At 35.0% G+C, this 17,489-nt stretch overlaps 1 protein-coding gene across 3 annotated transcripts in view; it reads right to left on the bottom strand.

Annotated features, from left to right (window-relative positions):
* alpha-Man-IIb (alpha-Mannosidase class II b) overlaps nt 1-17,489 on the bottom strand; it is a 239,758-nt gene that overhangs the window by 42,176 nt on the left and 180,093 nt on the right. For all 3 annotated transcript variants that reach the window (XM_018511524.1, XM_018511525.1, XM_018511521.1), the window contains exon 3: nt 6,448-6,540. In XM_018511524.1, the coding sequence (XP_018367026.1) occupies nt 6,448-6,540 (93 nt within the window). The remainder of the gene's footprint in view (nt 1-6,447; nt 6,541-17,489) is intronic.

The following is a 17,489-nucleotide window of genomic DNA, read 5'->3' as shown; positions in this document are numbered from 1 at the left end:
AATCGAACCATCGCTAGGTGTGAGAAATGACAGTTTATCACTACTCTAATTGTATAATAATATCGTTCATGTTCAGCTCATGTTCGCAATTTCCTCTCTCTCTCTCTCTCTCTCTCTCTCTCTCTTAGCGTTCTCCACGAGTTAATAAAAAATGATTGTATTTATTTATTTATTTGTATTTTAATTACTTGTCATCGTTTGTTATTACTCTATTATTATTAGATGTAATCATTCATCATCGCATTCTTATTAGTATATCTTCAAAGAATAGTAAAAAGTTCCAATAAATCTCCTGCTACTATACAGTTATCAGTTATCAGCATGCTCGACTTTCTATAAACCGATAGCGATTACTATGCGACTTGACAGAACGCTTCCTTCCTGAAGCTCGGCATCATAGCCTCCTAAATCCCCATATCAATACGGACGAATCCAGATGTGAGAGGATAGCAAGTCTCTGGACTTGTGCAGGCACATACGGTGCATCCCGATCACCGAAATCGCGCCCATTTCCCACCATTGTCGGGTACGTTTTCCAAAGAGTCACCACCGCTCGCGCTATTGTAGTCTTGACGACAATGGACTGATGAGCCGGTATTGTCGAATTCGTTGAACTCTGTTTGCACCGGATAGGAGCGACGCGGCGAAAGAGAGAGAGAGAGAGAGAGAGAGAGAGAGAGAAAGAGAGATCACAGTTTGTGAGAGGACGCATCTATCCAAAAATCGAGAATCGTTCGGTTTTTTCGACGATGGATCGACTCGAGTATTCTCATACGTTTGTCCGAACAAACTCGCCTCGTCGCGTCTGACAGTCACAGGCATTCTGTAATCCCAAAGGATTAACTCGAGACCGAACAAGTATTTTCTTGACGGTAGAAGAATCGAGATTTTCTTGACTCGCGACTCCGAATGTCGTGAACGACGGACGACGTGGGAAACGCATGAGAGATACCTTCGCAATTTTCTTCCAAGAACGCGGAGCGAAGGATCTCTACCAATAAAGCGGAAAGAGAGGGAGGGAGAGAGAGAGAGAGGGAGAAAAATAAAGAGAGTGTATATATACTCCGCGAGAAAGCAATTATACCAGCGCGCAATGACTTTTACTAGGAAACGCGCGAACCATTGTAGCGGCTCGTGACAACATCTGGAGAAAAACAAGAACTCGTAATTACGTACTGCAACTACTCCTGGCGTTCTTAGAGAAGTACGTAGAAACGAGAACAGACGATTTCAAGTTATGTCGAAGCGCAGTAGTAGTTCACGTCCGCTTTCCTTCGAAAAATTATTTAACTTGTACATATTACAGATACTTTTCGTTTTCGCAAAATTTTGTTTGCTAAAGCGTGCGAATTAGAAAGTTGATACTGCATCGAACTTGGTTTAAAATGCTTGCGAGACTACTTGAACCGCGCAGCATCATTCGGAATTCATTCGCGGAACGTCTTATTTCCTTCGAGATGGATCGAAGGGTCGCCACGGGGCGAAACGCTTCTCCCGTGGATGAATTTTACATATTCCGGATTTTCCGAGCGATTACCTTGCACGGACGACGGAGAATTCCTTCTTTCTACGCGTAATTACCCGTGCCGTTGCCTGGCGCGACGCCACGTTAACGCGCGGCGCTCGTAATTTTACAGCGGAGAAATAACAAAGCCGCATATGCAAGAAGCGCTAATTTATCATATCACGCAGCCGTCTCTCTGAAGTGACAGGGGAGTTATAAAATAAAAGGTTATGCCAAAAGCAAATTACAAAAATACATAATAACATTAATGCGCTTTGTGATAATGTCGCTTGTATAATAGTAACTTGGATCCACGCTATGTGTGTTGTGTACCTTTATAAAATATTAAATTTAATAATATAGAAAATTATGATTCTTTTCATCATTTTTTAAACGATGATGTGTATGATATTCGCAATACTATTTTCATCAAACTGGTTATAATATAAAAGTTACGATAATTTATTCATTGCTTCAAAATTGTTCAAAATTGTTAATCTAGTCTTTTGTCAGCAATCTACACTGAGAAAAAAGTTTTTGGTATTTATAACACTATCATTACATGTTATATCATAATCATGGTTATTGCTGTCATAATAATAAGAAAATAAAGTTAAATGAGAGTCAAACACACGGTCAACGATGTGTGCAAATAACAATATATATATATATATATCTCATCAAATTACATTTATACTCGGACATTTTGACTCCTTCCTGGGACATCCTCAGTGAAAGGTGTCGATATTGAATTTTTAAGACTTTGTAGATTCAAAAGAATTTATTTTTTATGAATAGAAAAGCCCGCTTTATTTTCTTGTTGTTCTTTGAATTATCGGGAGAGTCCTTGAACTTATTATTACTGCTATACGTTTAGTAATAATAATATGTGTATATATAGTTCTATCAACAAATACATAAGTTCGGGAGACTTGACTTGATATGGGAGAGTTAAACCACTTGAAATACGTATCTCATTCAAATTTCAGACCAAGCAGTTGTCAAACCGCGACGTATGGATCATGCCATTTTGATTTCACATTTCTCGAAACGTAGCAAATAGTTCCCAACTTGATAACCGTGGACGTGGCACGAAAATTTGAACGAGAAATTTGAAGTAGTTTAACTCTCTCATATGGTCAAGTGTCTCCTGGATTCCACATATAGTTAATACGAAAATTATGACTATAAATTATATTTATTATATAATTTTATTATCACAAAAATAATTGTAATTATCATAATTTAACTATAATTTATAGTCGTTTTTGGGTTATATAAAATATGGATGGCTCAAGAGTGACTATAAATTTATAATTAAATTATAATAATTGCAACTATTTTTATGGTAATATTAACTAGAGTTACACACACACACACACACACACACACACACACACACACAAATACCAAACATTTTTCTCTCAGTGTAAAACCGACTAAACTAAATGTTAAAATGCATAATCACAAGTTTCATAATGACTGTAAACATTATCATGACCAGAGAAGTAGACGATGCGGAATTTGTGAAAGCTTACGGACGTAGAAAATTGCAATCGTTGGGTCATAATGAAGTTGTTCCGAGCTTTGATCAAACGATTCCGTTAGTTGTCTCGTCAAGAGCAAACCGCCATGAGACTAGGGTCGATGGTTAATGGGAGTCGTACAAAGGTTTGTCCCAAAACCGCAACATGTGGGAGTTCGGGAGTATGAGCGTACACGAGAACATTTTTCCGAGTACGCGTCGATGTGTTTCTCGTTAGTTGAATAAGCAAAACGACAAACTTTTACAGTAGATATGTATTCGCAGATATGCGTAGCAATAAAAAACGTGTAATTTATAATTTATTGTCATCATAGAAGGACAACATTGAATGATATATAATTTACCTATACCGCAATATTTTAATAATTAATAATTTTTAGTAAGTGCGATAATAATTGTTTATGAATGTTATCGCGATTATTAAATATTCACTGCTTTGTTTTTTAAATACCTATGGTTATTGCACTAGGAAAATATATTGCGTTACATTTATAATTCAATGTGTTTTCAATATTATCTCATTTGACCTCATATGAAAGAACTAACGGATATTGTTTTTAATTATATTCAAAAATTAATTAACGCTTTGTTTTACACGAACTGCAATTATTCATCCAATGATTTTTGCATACAAAAGAAAACAGCTTTAAAAAATACTAGAGCCGAAGAAGAGTTCGTTTCACTACTGGTGATCGAAATCGCGTTCGGCTGAGCAGAAATTTACCTTTACTACTTACACGCATGCGCGCGCTTCTTCTTACTCGTTCTTCACTCCAAATAAAAAAATTTCTATTTTATTTTTTTTACCACATAATACACTAACTATTATCATTATAACATAAAACTAATTATTTATATATATATATATATATATATATATATATATATGTATACGTGAGTATATTTATTATTTGATTTTCACTAAAAATCGATGTTATCAGTAATTATTCGATACAATTCTTTTTCTAATAATATCATTGTAATAAATTTTTTTCATAAATATATAGAAAGAACAATTTTGCTGAAATATCTAGTAGCTGGATATAGAAAATAATTTTATTAGACTATCAAAACAATTATGTAGAACACTCAAGCTGGAGTGCTAGAATGTCAAAACTTTTTGCAGTATTGATCGCTATTGCTTATCATGCTTGAGTTTCTTAAAATAATTATTTCATGGTCCACAAAATAATTTTTAGATCTATCTTCATTTTTTTTTTATTTAAAAATCATTCTTTCTGTGTCTGAAGCAAATAATTAGGCAAATAGGTCATCAATATCGTTAAAAATTGGTAAATTGACATTCAAATGTGTTCATCATGATAAGTAAAAAAAAAGATTATGAAAAACCTATATGATTGGAAATGCAGATATCATAAATTCAAGCAGAAAGCCGGGAGAAAAGCAAATCGTGAGGGTAACTCACGAAAGAAGATCGAAATGCTTTATAACATCGTAAACAAAGCCTCCTTCCCGATTTCACGATTTCTCCCAGGGCGCGTCAGACGAGCTTTTTACACTCCCATGGCATCGTAAATCTTCGCTCTCGCATTAACAGCAACGTGAAAGCACTAAGAAGAGCTCTCGCACGAGCGAACGCGGATATCTCGTATTCGCCCTAGACGTTTCCACTGTTTATATCGCTTTACGCTTTTCTCTCATACCTAATAATTTTATACAATAATCCATTAATCCTTTTACTCCCGAAACACCTGCAACCGCCTGCAGCTTGGCAGCTGCGTTGTATTATCCTGAATTTTTTACCGCGGCATATTTAAAACGCGTTGCCATTAAAATAACATGCGAACAGAATAAAATAGCATGATAAACGTGAATCAAACCAAAAGCTTCGCGATAATAAATATATCCGTCAAATCTTTATAATTACGATATAAATAATCATGATCTTTTAGGAGAGAGTGGTCTAAATCGGACCCCCCCTCCGTGTTCCAAATAGGACCTTTTTAATTTAAATGAATACAGTTAAGCAGATTTGCGTAGTATTTATAATGTAAAGTCTTTATAAGACACCGAACATGTGATAGCAGTTTGACAGTTCTCTGTCTTAACATTCGTAAAATAGACGCAAATATGTATTTTCAGTCACCGTGTGAAAATTTTTTTAAAAAAGAAAATCCTTGTAAATCATTTAAAAGGTATTAAAAATTTGAAAAGTGATTTATTTAAGATAATTAAAGAGTGTAGAATTCAAAAATATCAAGCATTTTGTGATCACTTTTGCGGTTTATTGTAAAATTTGTTCCAAAGTTCGAAAGGATCCGTGTCCAAGTCGGACAGTGAATAACTTATAGGCCTGGTTGTAGTACACAGAGAAAAAGATTTCTTTGGATGTAATAAATTTTATTGTATCCAAATAAATTTGTTATTTGGAATGGTCCAAACAAACTAATGTTTGAACCAATAAGTGTGATTGTTTGAATTTGAAACAATGTATATCTTTGTCTTAAATACATTATTTGTTTGAACAGATAATATCTATTTTCAGTATTCGCGTGACCAACTGTACGGCGCAAACAAAATAATTGATGTAGCACATAGCACTGCTCGTTTAATCCTGTTGTTAAACCTATATAAGCCACTGTTTCCATATTTTCGGTCAAAAAATGTAATGATTATTCTAAGAAAGCAATTACTTGCATGGAATAACCTAATGGAATAACCTCTATGAATATATTTTGCCATTTTCAAATAAATAATTTGTTTCATTATTTGTATTCATTATAACCAAATAATATATTATTTAATTGAAAGATATTACTTCAAATAATAATGTTATTTCTGTTAAGCAATAGAGATTTCTCGAATGAGACAACAACATTTTTATTCAAACAAATAATATTTCGTACAAGCATATGTTATTTCAATGAAACAAATTTTAGTCAAATAAATAGGAATACTATAAAATCCAAACCTTTTTCTCTGTGTATTGGTGACCAGATCTGGTCCAAGCAATTAAATCAGTAAAATATCATGAGCCAGATTAGTTTTATTGATTTCAATTCTAATAATATAAACAGTCAGTAATTTCTTTTTCCGAAAAAATTTTTATCAAATAGATCCGATTTAGACTACTCTTCCCTATAATAAATTTAATACAATATTATTTAATTCATTATTATAATATTTCAATATTTAATTGATTTATGTAATTATTGATTTTGATCGATCATAAACTTTTATCGTAATTAGATTAGATCGAACGTTCTCCAAAAATTTATAACGAATGTATTATATAGGTACATGTATGTTTGCATGTTTTTAACACGATACTCATCAAACGAAGGCTACTTTATTGGACCATCCAATTTTAGGGTTACCACATACACGCGAGCCATCCACGTGTTCGCATGAATATTTCAACGATTAATTAACTTACCTTCAAGGGTGGTCTCGTCGGATCTTTCCGTAGCTCCGCGAAACGTGCCTCGAAACTGTCGTCCCAGTATTCCCGACTCCGCATCCATGAGGGCTGTAAGAGAAAGTAAACAACTGTTAGAAATTTCGTGTATATTGCTCAACGTATATTGTTTCGTGGTTAATAAAACGAAAACGCCGCAAAGACGTAAATTTCATGAACATCCGCGCGCTTGCTGGCAGCAGAATGAGGCAATAACGTACTATAACTTACGTATTTTGTTACACTTTTATACGGTGAAGTCAGAAAAGACTTGACGGATGTTAGTAATTTCGCGAAGAAAGATTAATCGGTCATTCATTTTTAATTTAATTGTATTTCGCGTTTATCGCTTAGATGTTTGTTGTAAAATTGCTGTGTATATTTTTCGCGAAACTTAATATATATATATATAAACCTGCTAATTTCACGAGTAGGTACACAATTTTATGTTCCTTCAAAATTCAATCTGACTTTTATATCTTTGTGCAGGTTTCACAGGCACTAACTTTGTTAATTTATACTTCGCGATAACGCTCTTTTCAAGTTACATAATAATTAAGTATATTTAGATCTATTTGCGGAACTCTCGTTTTTTTTCTTTCCGTGACTTCGCGTGCATTGCTTCTTTTTATTGCCTCGTGTTAATAACGCCTTTATCGTGGTAACAGTTTTGACGCGATACCTTGTCGATAAGGTAAACGCACGTAACGAAATCACGATGACGTTGACTTTACACGAAAGCTTTGCTTTCCATTGAGAGTCCCTCGCGTTGATCTTGCGACAAGCGTGGCTTTAAGTAACAAAGGGCAACATGCCATGATTTTGTTTAATATTTAAAAAGTGTATATATGTATAAGATGTTATATAAGATGTTCTATAATAGAATCTTATAAAGTTCTTTCAATCACAAATACGAAAGGATAAAATGAAAAAAATAGCTATTGTTTTAATTGTGGTAATTCAAAAATTTAAGGGATATCGTACAATGAGCATTCAGAATATCAGACATATATGTAGGAGAGACCGGGGTTGGTTGTCACAGTTTTTGATTAGTGATTTTTAGAAAAAAGTGGATGTCTGATTTTGAAATATTATATACGTTATACTATACCTACATCATTTAGGTATTCAAAAAATATTACTCGTAAATTTATCATATCGTAAAAATAAGTTATTTAATTTTCAATGAAGCTGTGAAAATGTGACAATTAATTCCGTGTTCTGAATTGATTGTCATACGTTCTAGGATTAGCAGTAGCATATTTGTTATGGTACAATTTGTTATGGTACGTATATAAAAAATACAATTTTTATTTTAATATCAGTTCTGTATTTTAAGAAATAATAGTAATTATGGTATTAATGCAAATAAAACAGTTATTCTAATCATATAAAAATCCGTAATTTGTTTTTATACTACAGTTTCAATATGAAAAATGGAAAAATACATATATGAAATATAATATATTAGTAAGTATATTCTCTAAAAATGCGTTCTCTAAAGATATTAAAATTAATCGTCACCTAACCTCGTCTCATTTTCATCAATCTATCCCACATAGACATCTTTAATAAAAGAGATTGTATTCGCAAACTTTGTCAGGATTATGATTAATTAATTGTAGCAAAGATCTTCTAAGGCTGGGTTGTTCCACCTTTCGATAAATTTCAGCTCACTGTTTTACTCTCTTATGCTCTTACTATTTTATTCTTTTGTTTATCGAATAAGTAAATTACTATATATAGCTGATATAAGAAAAATTTACTCACCAACTTCATTTTCTTAAAAATGGCTATAAATAATATATGCAATGATTGTGGTGCAAATCATTTTACACAACAAATTGATATTATATCAGCAATCTATAGTCAAAACAAAAGATTTTTTTGCTATGTCCTGTTTGAGTTATAAGCATTTTGACAATCAACCTGTACGGCAACCAGCGTCGGTCTCCCCTAATCTCTACAAAAAGTGACCGGAAATTTCTACTTTCCATATAAAATGAGTGTTATACACATATGGAACAGTAAGGTCATTTATATTTAACAACACAATTTTACAGTTTAAATGAAATTTTTCTTATTTTATCGTAATTATTTTTTAAATTTATTGAAATAATTTTGATCCAGGTTTTAAATCGTCGCCGAACTCTTTTGTTGTTTTATTTCCAAATACTACATATAAATTCGTAATTAAGCTCCTAAGTAGTCACCACAGCCATATTGAATCGTGACGTCAGAAACGAGGAATGACACGTTAATTTTTATTACGTGTTATTTATAAATAAAGACAATTTGGACAAAACAAAATGATGAGATTGCTTTAAAATATTTGTAAAAATGGACGAAAACTATGCTTATCCCCCCTGACAATCAATAAATGATCGTAAAAAGTGATAAAGGCATGCACACAAAGTGCTTTTATTCAATGCGCATGCGTAGCATATTTTCACTTATACGTGCCTTTATCACTTTTTACGATTATTTACTGACTGTCAGGGGGGATAAGTACAGTTTTCGTCTTCTGACGTCACGATTCAATATGGCTGTAGTGACTACTCAGGGGCCTTAATCTGTATAGTATAATCTGTAAAATCTGTAACTTCGTGATTTTTCCATTTTATAAAAAATACGTGTAATACGTCTTTAAAATATATTTATAAATTAAGTTTTGAAGAATTAAAATAAAGATTTTAATAATTACTTAAACCTCAATTAAAAAAAAAAAAAAAGAACTTTTAATGGACTTCAGATATATTTAGCGTTGAAAAATATAAACTCGTAGTGATAAATGAAAATTGCTCAGCAAAAAAGCTTGTCGTGGAATTTGTACGGATTCAGTGGCTTCTAGAACACACTGTAGAAGCGGCAATGATACTGAATATCGTCTATGGCGCGAATGAGCTCGAGGATGGGAAGTAATGAAGTAGAGCGAAATTGGAATTCGCGAGGAATCTGATATCCGGGCGGTTCTAAACATCGATTACGCAAGTCGAGACACGCTGCACACAACACTGCGCATCGGCATAGATACCACAAAATTCGAAGACCCCCAGTTTCGGCGCACCTCGTAACCGCAGAAAATCCCGAGCGGCCGTAGTGGCACGAAGGATATAATATAATATCATTGGGCCATTAAATTTCGACGGTGCTACCTACTTCGTGCCTGCCAATCAAGATAACGTTTTAACAGCCGGAACGCTATTGCTGAAGTGACCGCAAACGCTCGAGTGAGCGCAATACCGTGGAGTCGGGTCCTACGCTGATAATTAATCACCCGTGCATCTCTCTCGATAGAGCGACTGTGATATGTGAAATACGAGACTCATAAATTGATGTTGTTGCGAACTGAATATCGCAAATTACGCTAAACGATGAAATTAAGGTAATTGATATAACTCGTGCTCCAGGCACAGAGATCTCACCGTAGATTATCGAATTTACATTGTAAAATATGCATTATCATGAAATATGTATTTTTGTAAAACATAAGGGATAAAGCTAACAGGAAATTTTCCTCGAAAGAAAAAAGCGGAGATAAATATTATTAAATTAGTATTGAGTTATTATATTTTTAGCAATTAAAATATCGATTAAAATATTGAATTTTATACGGAAAGAACGATTTTGAAGTATCTAAAAATTTATATTTATGCTGGATACACATCTGAAAATAATTTTGTTGGACTATCAAAATAATTATGTAGGATATGTTCAAGTTGATTGCTAAAATATTAGTTTTTTGCAGCATTGCTCATCATGTTTGTGTGAGTTTCCTACATAAATATTTTTATAGTCCAACAAAGTTATGTTCAAAATCGTATCCAGCTAAAGTTTTTAATACTTTCGTTCTTTCCGCGTAGTGATATCCTTGTATCTCTTCTGATTAAAAATTTATCTGGAAAATTTTTCAAGTTTTTAAACGATTTTAAAACAAGTTATTCGAAATATGTTGAAATTTATTACTATATAACTTCTATAAATTATATATAATTTACAAAAGTTATAGAATTATCACGAATACCTATTAATGATGTAATAATATGTAATTGTGTGTTTATACATATATTAACTGGAAATACCAAATTCCCAATTATATTACGAAAATAATGTATTTACAATATTTTTGATTTGTATTTTATCATTCGAAAAATAATCTCTCAAAAAAACATGGCAATGATATAATTATTGCATATTAAAACAAGGTGAGAGCGGTCAACTGAGGGTTCCCATTTTAATTTCTATTAACAGTAAGCCAAGCAAATTAATCACCATAAATCCGGGATCGATGGTGGAGATAAAGCTGAATCAAAATTAAATCCCAAGTTAAGAGCTCGTCTATCGAGCCCAACAGACTCACCATCGAGATATATCCCCCGGAAAGGTCTTCTTCCACGAGGTTCTCCGATTATCCGGCGATCGGTCGAGCTTTCTTGTAACGGAGCTTATCCCGTCGACGTTAATTAAACATCGAAAAGCTTCGCTCCCTAATCCATCGACCGAGGTAGCTTCTTTCACCCGGGATTATTTAGCCGAGAAAGAGAAGATATTTTCGGATCTTCTATAGATTCGATCTCCCTTCGTCTACTTCTTCCTGCTTCAGACCAGATCGGGCACTTTCTTCTTTATATTTATCAACGGTCAAAAATTGTTTAACGCAAATTAAGTTTTCTATTAAAAAGTAATTCGCTATATAGTTGAATAATATTTTTCTACACAAATCAATATTTATCGCGAGCTCAACAAATACCAATTTGTAACTGTGTGGGAAAATTTTTCAAAAAATTACTAAAAAATTTAATAAAAAGATAATTTTTCGCAAACACAATTTAAGTTAAAGCATAAAATTTCGTGTTCTGTTAACACCTTATAAATTAACCATATCTTATATAGATCGATTAGATTTTTAGAATCGTTACTTTCAGATCACTTTTAATTTCAAACGCCAATTTTTAATGGAACTACAACAATATCGATCAAGGGGAAAAATGTTCTTTTGCTCCAATTGCTAACTATCCCGTCTGTCCGGCTCCCTTCCGGTACACGGGAGCGAATGAAGATGAAGCGTTTTACGGAAACGGGTATCCCGGAAGGAGAGGATATTTCCTCAGAGGATAGCGATCTTAGGAAGATGCCAGGGGATGAGAACGAACGGACGGGTCTTAAAGGGATATCGAAGTAACGCTATCTTATCGACACAAGTCCCGCAGGAGACTCCCGGGCAACTGCGTACGGTTTTACAAGAACCACTTTAACCGTTTTAGCGAAAACTCATTATTCACCTTGAAGGCCCCGATTGGTACTTTCTTTTTCTACGCGACTCATTTGAATCCCGACAACAGCATTTCTCGAACTTCGTCGAGCAATATCGAGTCCAGACAAATGAAGATCAGAATTTCCTTCTTAACGTTCGCAAGTTACCCCTCGAATTTCCCAAGTGCAAATTACTTCCGATTTGTTACTTAATGCTGTAAAAACTGGAACGTTGTAACTAATCAGAAATATAACATCTGCCTTTAGATTCATAATTTTTTAAAGAGTACTACTTTAATCATATGTTTATCGGCTGTATGGTACTTTTCTTCATGCACTTAGAGAAAAAGACATAGGGTGTTTTCCATTTAGTGATACAATGTGAACGATACTTGTATTATTTCGACTAAATTGTGTCACTAAATGGAAGACATCCATAGTAACAGCTATAAAAGTGACAACTATACAAGTTTTAATAGAATTAATGTATATAATTGAATAAACTATTCTACGGTTATTGCAAATATAAAATAGTTCCTTTAACTATATGTGTGTATTTAATTTTACACGGAGAGAATTTTTTCTTATAGCTTACCCTGAAAATATGACAGTCGTGGGACAACATTGTATTTCGAAGAATTTTAATGTAAATCTCTCTCATTTATTAACAAAATTACAATAAAGTAAGTTTGATTAAAATAAGTTTGATTAATTTTGCCGAAGTGAATGGTAAAAATCTTTAAAATATTGTATTGTACCACAATTACCATATTTTCAGGGTAAATTTTAAAAGAAAATTCTCTCCGTGTACATATAAAACTTACTTTACACAACTACACAGAAAGAACGATTTTGCTGAAGTATTTAAAAATTTAGTTATACAGATCTAAAAATAATTTTCTTGGCCTATCTAAATATTTACGTAGGTAATCTCGAGCATAATGAATAATGCTACAAAAATGTTTGAGATTTCTAGCAACTATCAGTTTGACCGTTCCACATAATTATTTTGATGACTCAAAATTATTTTCAGATGTGTATATCTAACTAAAGTTTTATAGAAACTTTAACCAAATTGTGTATCTTTTCGTGTATATGTTATCTTTATAATAATAATAATAACAACAATAATAATAATAATAATAATTGAGTATGCGTTATCTTTTAATTTCAATAATGTGAACACAAGCAATAATATTGTCAAATAAATGTTTTACATAAATGATTAATGCTCTTTTTAGACATCGTCAACACATAGCGATAACGTTTAAAAAATAGCAAACATTTCCGAAGAGCATTATTCTGATAGTTTCCGTTGATAGTTCAAGTATATGTCTGAAGTTCAAGTTTCATTAATTTTCATCCACATTAGAGCGACGATGCACGTGCTAATGTGTACGTAGACGTGTAGAGAGTGGCGCGGTAGTTAATAGCTGCATGGGCGATGTGCGATTCGACGAGATCGTCGAATCGATCGGGTCAAACGAGCGTAGCGAAATACCACCGCGTCGATCTGCGCGTTTCACGCGAAATCTACTGCACTCCACAGGCCACGGATGGAAGCCCGGAATAAGTTTGCGAACGGCGGGTAGATTGACGTCCCGCAGATACTCGACGATCGATCCGCGCGCATCGTCGACAGTCTACTCAAAGTTGAAGCGATGGATAGGATCCATGCGATGCATGCAGCGGCGGATTAATAGGCATATGAGGCTGTCAGCTGAGATTCTAAACTCTCAAAACATGAACATCTCTCTCTCTCTCTCTCTCTCTCTCTCTCTCTCTCTCTCAGGGTTTGAAATAAAAGTTGAAGGATAATTAAAATAAAATCCGATAAAAGATACAAAATTAGTTTTGAATCTTATAAAGATTTCAATACAACATTGATTCTATTGTAGAAACAGTCCGTGTATGTGTGCAAACTTCTATACGATTGACGTTCAGGGAGATGCCGTATATTATATCCTTCTTTTACGTCTAATAAACGATAAAGGTAGAATGACACAAATAGCGCTAATAGAGTCTTCCTATTGCGCACCTTATGGTATGTCTGTCACATCCTTTTCGAAGGATCTTCAATAGCATTGCACCGCGAGCGTTTGGTGCTACTTTGATGCGCGTATAAGAATTTCTTCACGTAATTTGCGGAAGTACCTCGACGTCGTTTCAACAAAATGTTATTCGTTCGTAAAGCCAAAGCGGACACCACTGGCACGGGCGCAGCTTTAACCTCGACGTACTACATTTTTGCAAGAGTAGATTACGGCAAGTGCCGCAGTTAAAAGACGACCGACGCGCTAAAAGCGTTTCTATCCTTAAAAACGGCACTAACTGTACGCTGCACGGCCTGCGGCCCGGTATGTTCGTCCATTAATCTCGTTTTTCTTTTGCGCTTTGACCACAGGATATTATCGTCACGGTCCCTGAACGATGTCAGTAATCCTATTTGCGGCACGAAAAATACGGCGTGATTTTAAGCGGCAAGATGCGCGCAAAATTATACTTCTGATTATAGAAAGATTTCGAACGTGGATAGAAATAGACCCTGCAACGCACGTAATTTTAGTTGCAGACTAACTACTCTTCTTCTGCTATACTATTATTTTTAGATAGAAATAAAGATTTATATTGAATATAAGAAATCAATTAGACACAGTGCGAATTACGAATCATTTCAGCAGCTTGGTATACATACATTTTTAACATTTTGACGAGAAAGCCATTATGTGGCGCTGAAAGATATTTTGAGGCAAGACAAAAATACAATAAAATACTGAATTATAAATCTTACACAGAAAAGCTGTAGGGTTTTACAAATAGACCCTCGTCTTCCGAAGGTTAAGGTACAGAGGAAAAAGGTAGATAAAAATAGAATTAATGTTTAGAACTTTCAGAATAAATTTTTAAATCGCCATGAAAGTTTACACATTTAGTTATAAATTAGACAAATATAAAATGATTTATGTATCAAACTAAATGTATCATAAGTAGAGTGACAATTAACGCATCCAATATACATATTGAGCTTTAATTATGCACGATTCATCGTCGAGAAGCAATTTCCAAGATATAAAATTCCGCGGTCAGGAATTAAATGCGTTTCTCCTAATATCTATTGATATCTATTTTTGTGTTGAGCCGCACCGTCCAAGTATGAAACCACCGGCGATTTAATCTTGTTTCGACAAAAAAGAGGAGAGGGAAGAGCATCAGGGAGAGAACGGAGGAAGATGTTCTCATTTGTCACAAATGACGCGGAGAGAAACCAAACTTGTTGGATGTGGGGCTGTAACAAAGTGACGTAACAGCGCGTGAAATACGTCGAATTAATTGCTTCAAATTGAATTACGTGCAAACTTTAATTATTGTACATGAATTATCGCAGAGAAAGGAAGAGGAGGGAGGGAGGGAGGGAGGGTGACTCATTAAAAATCGCTGTCGGGTATTTTGATATAAATCGAGAATACTTTTTATTAATTTAATTCTCCTACATATTTTATTAATTGAATTTTCATACATACGTGACGCGCGGAACGATAATAATAATAATCTTTATTACGAGCCTCTCGCTCAGAGGGACGTCTGATATTAATGTGAAGAGAATATCTGTGAAATGTTAATTCGCTGAGAGACCAGACTTTAAATTTAACTCAAATATTTATATTCCTGTATTTTTCTACGAGCTGTACAAACTCGTGTCCTATTTTAATTTTTCTTTTACAGCCAAATTATATAGAAAGACAGAATAATGTTAGTGTCATATTTACACTCGTCCAATGATTTGATACAATAAATGAAAAAAAATGAATTCATCCTTCCTCAGAGTTTAGCAAGAAACTCCCGAAAGAGATCAACGTCCTTAAATACGACAGTTATATCGGCGAACCAACTTGATTGGCTATTGAAAGCGGAGTGTTTTTCCAAGTAAACGAAAAAGAAGTTGAAAGAGGTAATTATACGCAGCGAAATACTTCTCGGCGCGAAAAATAAATTGACGACGGACGGGGCTCTCGCGAACAGGGATCTGGCTCGACTATACTACGGCAGTTTACAATACCCCGGAGAAACGACAATTCCATGAGAGAAATTCGATATCGAGCGCAGGGTGGAGGATACAGTTGGAAGGGGCCGCTCCCAGGTTTATTTTCCTCTTCGTCGTCGTCGTCGTCGTCGTCTAATAGCGCGTCAAAGGAGACACGTAAACGACGGCAATGACGGGGCCGGCGAAGCGAAGGCAAATGGATGCATCCAGCGACTAAAGCGCTCCTTTGTTCCCGACACGTGATTGACGGAGAGTGGTTCATGGTTTCCCTCCGCGACGCAGCGCGCAGGGGAGAAGAGATTACCGTTCAACGCATCGGGGAACGATGCACTCGGCGCGACGCGACGTGGCACGATGCATCGGCAAAGATGCACTCCTGACCTGACCTCGTTGGCGCGTTTATCGCTGCCAATTTGCGCAGGGTTACTTCCACGGAGACAATCATTTTCATTCACGTCGCTCGCGAACTAACGTTTATTGTCTTATATGGGGGAGGGATTATTATAGGAGACTTTGCATTACAAGAATCTTAACTCTCTGGAGCTAATCTGCACTATTTGACTCACTCAATTATAAATCTCTTTGTCAAATATGTCAAACGACTCAATTTTCTTTGTAATACATTTGCGCAAATTTAAATTATTCTTATCGGTATTCATATTAATATTCGTTTTTTACTCGTCATTTTGCTTCCTTGAAATTAATTAATTATCATAAATTAAGTGGATCTGTAAGACGCAGCGTCAATAACTGTGTGTTACAGATTTTGACGTCAGCTCCAAAAAGTTAATTGAAGGTGGTCAATTATTTCAGCATTTTCAGCTCCATTTAAATTATAAATGTCATCTTTATGATGCAAAAACGTTTTCAAAAATTTCCTCTATAATACTATGATAAAATATAAATTTTTTTTTTAAGTTAATATGTAATCGTAATTGATTCAGAAAGGCAACGAAACAGAACGAACAGCTCTCTGTTGTTATATATATATATATATATACTAAAATAACGATCGAAGCTTTCGTGCCAGCACTGCCCGCGCGCGATTGTCACGTGCAGTGCAATGTCGGGGCGCAGACAAATTATTCTATACGAGACGTGAATAAAATTACTCTCTCGTCGCATTATCGCGCGATCGCGTCGGTCGCGATCATACGGCGAGCGAAACAAAATTTACGACGTGTAATGCGTGTAATGCGCCGTCGACGATGCGCAACACGTTGCCGCCGCGATGCAACGATGACGGCATCGGATGCATTTTGTTCAACGAGTCCGCGATAAATTGCGTTTCCCGGAAACGTCCGGCCGTGGTGGCGTCCCGATGGCGTCGCGTTACCCTAATTGTTCGTACCATGGCGCCTGGAAATTTACCGGAAAGATCGGCCTACCGAGCCTCGATCATTTTTATGCGCGCGTGCGAAAAAGAATGCGTAGAACAACGTTCTACTGGAAAAGAAACGAAGAAACATTCGCGGAAAAATAAATCGCACACTTCTGCCATAACAGAATAAGCGAGAAATATTGACCCCTATTAAGCTGGACCCCCCACCAGCGCAAATCGGGTCCGGACATATTGAAAAATTTAGTGCTCTTTTGTTGCTAATTTGTTGCTCCAGAAAGAATTTTGTTGCTCCAGCCGTTCCGCAGTAAAAAAAATAAAAAATGGGTGGGTCCAGCTTGATAGAAAGCTGGACCCCCCCATAATCAAAAAACGGATATAGAGCTG

This window comes from Trachymyrmex cornetzi, unplaced genomic scaffold, assembly GCF_001594075.2.
Source record: "Trachymyrmex cornetzi isolate Tcor2-1 unplaced genomic scaffold, Tcor1.1 scaffold376, whole genome shotgun sequence".
In the NCBI taxonomy this organism is placed as follows: domain Eukaryota; kingdom Metazoa; phylum Arthropoda; class Insecta; order Hymenoptera; family Formicidae; genus Trachymyrmex; species Trachymyrmex cornetzi.
This window is presented reverse-complemented; position numbering and strand designations above follow the sequence as displayed.